Source organism: Varroa jacobsoni, unplaced genomic scaffold (genome assembly GCF_002532875.2).
Source record: "Varroa jacobsoni isolate VJ856 unplaced genomic scaffold, vjacob_1.0 scaffold_295, whole genome shotgun sequence".
In the NCBI taxonomy this organism is placed as follows: Eukaryota; Metazoa; Arthropoda; class Arachnida; order Mesostigmata; family Varroidae; genus Varroa; species Varroa jacobsoni.
Window position 1 is genome coordinate 111987 of NW_019213197.1, and position 7486 is coordinate 119472.

Sequence of the window (7486 nt, forward strand, 5' to 3'; positions counted from 1 at the left end):
AGTTATTGAATGAGAAAGGTTATCATTTCAGATTGCAAATCCACCGGGATCGTGCTCTCACGTACAAGTGTGAGGAGATTCAAGCCATGGTCGTGGATGAGTACGTGGTTGATATTGACAAAGTTGGCCACGTGTGCTCCCAAAAAGCGCGCGTTCGAATTTTTTTTCTAGCGTTTGTCAATGGAATGCCTGATGTAGAAGTCGGGATCAATGAATTGACTCGTCAAGGGAAGGAAATCGTTGGACGGCATGACATTATGCCGATTGTAACGGAAGAGTGGATTCGGGTTGAAGACTGCGAATTTCATGCGTGTGTTGAGAGACAAGAGTTTATAGAAAATAAGGTACTTTTAAATGGCACCTTATTAATTTAATAACCTATGGCCTTTTGTTGCCAATTCGAATTTGTCTTTTGTCGAATATTTTCCTGTAAAAGTAAGACTTTAAATGAATAACAAACTATAAGCTGAAAACTAGTTTTTTTTTTTTTTTTTTTATACAATGCGCCCTTCCACTTCTAATTTTTTTTTGATTCATCCTCCTAAACGTTGGCTGCGGTGTGAGCAAAGTCTTGGAGTCACTCTTCTGGCCGATGTTGTTTCACGTGTTGTCGATTCTGTTGGTGATTAGGTGATCAAAGTGCGTCCGCCGGATGCCACGTTCTTCGAGTTAATGCGTTTCCGAGTGCGCCCGCCACGCCAGCGAGAACTGCCCATTCAGCTCACCGCGGTGCTAAGGGTTAGCCCTCCCAAAGTGCAACTCAAGGCTGAGGTCCTTGTGCCTGGCTATTCATCCCGGAAGCACGGTCAAATTCCGTGCGAAGACATCGCTATGTTCTTTCCTATCCCTGAATGTTGGGTATGTGCTTATAAAAGCAAAGAACAAACAAGAGCCCAGAACAGGGTTCCTACAGAACAACCTGATAAACAATCTAATATTTAAAAGTAATTATTCAAATATGTTATTCGAGTAGATGACTTAAAAAAAAATTATACTTAATCAAATTTAGGCCTTAACAGATACCCGACGTATAACAGAGGTTGTGGCACATTAAGGGGTGATATTGATTTTATAACGTACATACAACCTTTGTATAGGCATATGTCTCGTACAAATATGCCGGTGCGACAAATATTTTCCCTAAACCTATGTTGTGTAAGAATGTGTGCTAAATGTTCATTTGAAGGCCATGCCCTCGTACATGGATGTATTGTGAAATCTAAATATATATGTATGACATTTTTCCATGGGCCCCTAAGCTTACGAGACAATAAGTTTTTTTCGCTTTTGTTCTTGCCATCTTAAGTTGATTTTGGTGATACTCTTATATAGAGTAATTTATATATAACACGTTTTTTCCCTATGTATACATATGAGGTGCAAGAAAAGTTGATTTTAAATAATAAAATAATGCTGTTTTATAGCGAGCCTATATTTTGTGAGAATTTTTTCGTGTTTGAGATGTACTTCCACTTTTTTGAATTCGAAATTATTCACTTCAATGTGTTTACTAAGAGAACAACAGCAGTAAGTTTCAATGAGTTCTATAAAATTCGAAAATTTGAATGCTGTACGAGTATGAATTTTTCATTTTAAAATTACAGTGCCAGGAACAGCTTGCCCTGTATTTGATAAGATATCTACTACTATAAGAAATGCTGTGAGCCGTTGACGAAGAAAATTCCAAACGAGAATTTTGGGGTGAAAGGTGACTCTCTAAAAGTTGACAGATTTTAGTACTTGGAGTTGGCGTACGGTAAAATACAATATTTATCCATGGCGATGGAATTCGCAAGATGAAAAGAAATTGACAAATGAGCGCCGCTTCATTTGAACAAGAATAAAGAACAAAAGTGCAAAGACACTTCTCCTTGCTCAAACGGCCGAAAATTTGCAAAAATACAAAACGACCTGAAAGATCTCAAAAAGGCCACTACTCGAGCTAATTCAGACGATCCTATTGGCAACTGATATTCTTATCTCTGAAATAGCTATCTTAAAGATGGCTTCTCAAGCCACTTTAATGAATTTTTGAACCTTTTAATTATTGGTACCTAAATATTAAGTTCTATAGAGGATCTTCCGGTTTACCTCATGAAGGTCTTCCTCGAAAAGCTGCGCGAAAATAGGCAATAACGGACACAAAGTTTGTTCTTGATATTCATGGGAGCTTCTCGGAGCGCGCGAAAATCGAATATCAGCTGATCCCCGAACAAATTTCGGAACTGACGCGCTATTTCGTTTTAGAAATAATTAGCTTTCGTCTGAACGGATGCTTGTCTCCTTAATACCTATAGTAAGTGGATTTATCGTTATCTCCTATAAGTACCTGCGCTAATTAGATCATAACGGCGTACAAGGGCGATACACCCGCCATTTATGTTTGTTCAATCCAATTAAATTTTAATTCACTTTTTAGGTATATCTGTTCCGCGTGGAAAAACATTTTCGCTACGGCGCCTTGAAAAGCTCAAATCGACGGCATGGAAAAATTAAAGGCCTGGAGAGAATAATGGGAGCTGCGGCAGGTGGTAATATAGAAAAACAGCTCATCGAAGTAACCGCCGGACAGGCAAAATACGAGCCGGCCTATAAATGCATTGTATGGAGAGTTCCTCGATTGCCCAAAGAAGGTGAGTAAGGTGATATTCTTGGCCGTTTCACCACGAAAAACACAATTTTGCAGGTTAAAATAATTAAAAATTCTGCAGTGAACGCAACTAAATTAAAGTGCTAATATGTAACTATAAGCACACTACTATACCTATGGCAACTAGAAATATCGTTTCAATATTCTGGAGCAGGACAAGGGGCGTATACACAGCAAATGATGACAGTGGACCTAGAACTGACATCTTTCGATCAAATCCCAACGGAGTTTAATGATCAATTGCGGGTTGAATTCACCATGCCTGCCTCGACCGTTTCACATACGACGATCCGTTCGATAACGTGCCCTACCGACGCGGAGCTGCCTGTGGAGAAATACTGCAGATATGTCGCAAAACACGAGTATACGGTTAGTAGACGTTAACAAGCTCTTATTTATAATGTCTGTGATTTAGTTGTTTTAATTAAAAGTCGGCCCACATTTATCTGGTGATAGACGGACAAGTAAATTATATCCGTTGTATGAAACGAAATGTAAGCAATGCAGTTGAGAAGAAAAGCGAGATAATCAAATATGATTCTCCATTGGATTTTCCTGATTAAACGTGATGTGGCGACTGAGATAGGTTACTAAAAATTCGGTAGTGACTCCTCTAATAAGCAGGACCATCAATATTTGATCCTAAAGATCTTGCATATGAGTGTTCACTACTCGTAGAAGAACTACTCCATGAGTACTTCTACTAGAAAACAATGACACTAACTAGAAATTTTTTTTTTCTTTCTTTAATTATTATGAACTGTTATAGTGACAAACATTTTTTACCATTATTTACTTATAAAACAGCGAATAGTGTAAATTTTGCTGTAAATTTTGCTATTATTTTGAGAGTACGTTTCCTAGACTTGGAAAATATTCTTAGAATGAGAAATTTAAAGAAGTCCTAAATGTCCAGATGTTTTGAATTAATGTTATGAAAATCACTCTACCATGGTGAGTCTGTTTGTGACTAACGTGTATCACAGAGTGTGGTTTTCCAGAAAAGAAATCCGGAATTACTTATTTTGCATTATACAATTATGGTGAAAGCCTTACACTGACTACCGTTGGACGTAATGCTCGTCAGCGGTTAAGTAAAGATGTTAGAGAGCTTTTAACTTTTACCAATTTTTTGTTTTTGAATAAAAGTTGAAGTACCTATTAAATGCGTTATAGCATGCTAGTAGTAGAAAAGTGAATTTTTACTGTTCCGTGAAAGTTATTGTGGCATTTTTATGTCGTTTATCGGCGTAATGGTTCGAATCGAATGGAACGCTACAAGTCAAAATTAATTTTACCCAAGGAAATCGAGTTACTTTAGAACGGGGATATTCTAGATTGAGGCAACGGGGACAGTTGCAACCGGCAGACAAAATAAGGGTTGAGACTGTGTGCACAACGAAAAATATATATATTTTTTTGAGGAAGTCCGATGTGATGGGATAATTGAAGAGTGGTGAAAGAATAACTAAAAACATACAGTCAACACAAGTCGGATGGTTTGCCTGCAACGTTTAGTGTGTCTTCTTGGTGACATTATCCTGGTAATATTTGTGTTTCTCGCATTTTAGGTGGAGATGGATGTTCAGGTAGGCACCGTTCCTTTAGAGTCGACTCCTTTAGGAGGTATAACACGAGTAGAGGCGCGGGAACCTCAAGTACCGCCCACTCCACCACCTCCAGTGCGGCAGGTTGGTAATGCGGCGTCCGATTCTGATGATTCCGATTAAGCTGAAAAATATCATTCTCCGTTAAACTGAACAACGTGGCACAACGAGCAGTCATCATCCAAGCTGACGTTTATTACATCATCTCAATATTAAACATACAATGTTCCTCATCATCAAACGAACCAGAGATGCGCTTCAGAATAAATAAAGTTTGGTACTTCGTTCGAGCCATCGAGCCAGCCTAAGACAAAAAACTTCAATTTTTTTGTAGTCCGACGTGAAGGACCGAAACTCAACGGATTCAACGCACACACACACACGCACACGCTCGCAGTGTCGCGGTGCATACATGACATTAGCGTGGGTGGAAGGACTCGCCCTCGGGAGCTAAGATGTAGCACGGCATGCGATTGATGTGTATCTCTATAAATTTGCTTTTGTTTGTAACGTCGACAACTACCTGGGTTGGAAAGTACCGCGCGTCAGTTTTTCCCGTAGATGATTCAAATGCCACGTTGCCCGCATCATTGAACAACTTACCAAGAGCTGCTGTGGCAAGTTCAATTAATAATACTGCGAAACAAATTGTTTTTCGTACAAAACAACACATTACACGTCGCACTTGTCAGCAACAGGAAAGGGAGAGAAGATCAACATAAATTTGTCTCGCAAAAAGTAGTTCATATATTTCTTTGTCGGAATGTACTTACAGAAGCCATGCACACTCGATCTATGCATCGAGAAATAAAACAGGAAGTGATTATGTTCAACCCAACAAAGTCATTAGAAAACACGAAACGACTAGTTATTTCGACCGTTTATTGATCGTGACGTCGGAATTGAAAAAGGTTATCAGAAAGGCGTCAATGCGCTTTTATGCTACTGCATGCCCAACTCCGATGCAACTAATTTCTGAACTCTGATTGTGTCTAAAGAGAATGCGATCTACTACATTATTAGCTACGAATCGTCTCACGAAACCATAGAAGAGTAGGTAGCAACCACTTTCGTAAAAGGGCACGTTATGGGAACATATCCTCATGAAATCAAGGAGGCAGCTGGGCCCCTAATCAGTAATAAGTTTGTATCAATAAGACGAGAGGTCCATGGGCATTGGGAATAAGAACTGTAGAGATCCCTTTCGTTCAACAGCGAAACCCTTTCAGAAGTTCTGTTATTTATTATAACTAGATGTGCCCCTCTAGAGAGCGTTTTCGGAGTATCATAACGAAACACGGCCCACTGTTATGGAGCTAAGTCGGCCCTATATGAGCTCTATTAGGCGGTAGGCAGCAACCTTATAACGGTGAACACATTGATTATTTTATTCTTAAGACAACAATTTGATCTAATCATATTACAAACGGCCACCCCTCAATTTTACATGTAAAAACATAAATAACAATAATAATGTTTGAGGAATAACTATAGTCGATCAGAAAGTGAACCCAAAATGCACGAGCGAAAGAAAACGAATACGATGATTTTGCAGGGATAAATAACGTGTTTTGGTAAAGACAAGCCTTGCAACAATAAGAATTGCTTTTCATTATCTCGCAGAATTAGTATAATCTTGCGGAATTTTCATCATTGCGGTTCTGTTGAGAACAGATTGAGAATAGGTCGTCGGGCATGCCAGAGATTTTGGCTGAAAAAGCAATGCGCTGGGGTGTCTTTAAATTATGGCTGTCGTTTCCACCTTAGGTGCTTCGTCTTCACTCAAACTTTGTTTGCGCAAAAAAGGACAAACAAACAATGATTAGATTAGGCGCTCGCGCCGCTACCTGTCGGCTAGATTTGTTGCAAAAAAAAGTGATACAAATGAGCCCTCACAGCCTAGAGAAAGTAACGAAGCAATCTGGAGCGGAGAAGGTGGGAAAGAAAATGGCTTAGTTGGTTGTTCGTAGTCATCAATCAATCGATCGCTCGGTCGATCATTAGGTGATAGAGAGGAAAACAAAACGCAGAAGATACGCAACAGCCACGAGATAATATAATAAGCGCAGTGCAGCGCAATGCGGTGGGTCGTAGCAAGCGGCACTTTGGGCAAGTAGCTTTCAAGAAAGCTGGCAATTTTTGTTAACGTAGAGATTTACCTAAGTAGAAGTTACAATGGACGCCAGCCAATAATAATAATAATCATAATAACAATAATATTGTTAACAGTTTAGATATGTGATTACGAAACGGAGACGGACAGAGCAGCAGGAGTTCTATTGTACTGAACGAGCAGATCAAGCGCAGATAGAATTAGATAGAAAATAAGTTACAGTAATGGTAATAATATCAATGGTGGCAAACATACCTACAATGTAATATTATATGGACGAAATGTAAACCTTATGATGAAATATAAATTACAGTCAAATTCGAGATACGAATATAAGCCGAAGAAAGAGAGGGAGGAAAAAAGCAAGGGAAAATTTACTGAGAGTGATACAAATGAATATATAAGTAATAACAATAAATGATAGTAATGACACGATAGCATATGAATATGATAATACACAAGGGAAACAAAACGACAGAAAGAGCGTTAGCGATGAAAGTTTCCCCATTATAATAATATATAAATATCACGGATATAACTAAGACTAATACAACACAACGGATATATTAATAATACTAATATTGTCATTGAGTAATGATAAAAATATAAGACCAACGTCTGTTATATTTTTGTTGATTCGATTGAGGTTGAGTTGTTGTTGTTAGATAGGCTATTGACGACGATACTCACAAAGACACACACACACACACAAACGCGCACACCCGCGCACGCGCGTACGCACGCGCATGCGCACACACTCAATACATCTAAATATGTACGGCTAAATAATCTTACACCGTTTGACGTGAATTAGTTGAATAAGCTTACATGCAGGTACACGTATGTACGTATACAGTATAATACTAGAAAGTAAGCGTAAGAAAGAGTGTTCTATTATTTAAGTTGAGGCTACTTAGAAACAATAAAAGCTATCGAAACGTACTAAAACTATTGTGAATAAGGCCAATGACAATATATAATAAGAGAAGCCCGAATAAAACGCTTCGGTTTCTGTGCCGCATATGATCGTATGTTACAGGTCAGTAATGATGAATTTAATTGTTGCTTAGCGAAAACCGCTGTTGTAGGGTACAAAAAAGTAACAGCATTATGATG

General features: G+C 38.6%; 1 protein-coding gene across 1 annotated transcript in view; it reads left to right on the forward strand.

Moving 5' to 3' along the window:
* LOC111259114 (uncharacterized) overlaps positions 1-7011 on the forward strand; it is a 28068-nt gene extending 21057 nt beyond the window's left edge. Inside the window, exons 19-23 of the mRNA XM_022830848.2 lie at positions 32-344; positions 631-858; positions 2420-2633; positions 2805-3019; positions 4222-7011. Of these exons, the coding sequence (XP_022686583.1) occupies positions 32-344; positions 631-858; positions 2420-2633; positions 2805-3019; positions 4222-4380 (1129 nt within the window). The 3' untranslated portion in view covers positions 4381-7011. The remainder of the gene's footprint in view (positions 1-31; positions 345-630; positions 859-2419; positions 2634-2804; positions 3020-4221) is intronic.
* The last annotated feature ends 475 nt before the right edge of the window (positions 7012-7486 follow it).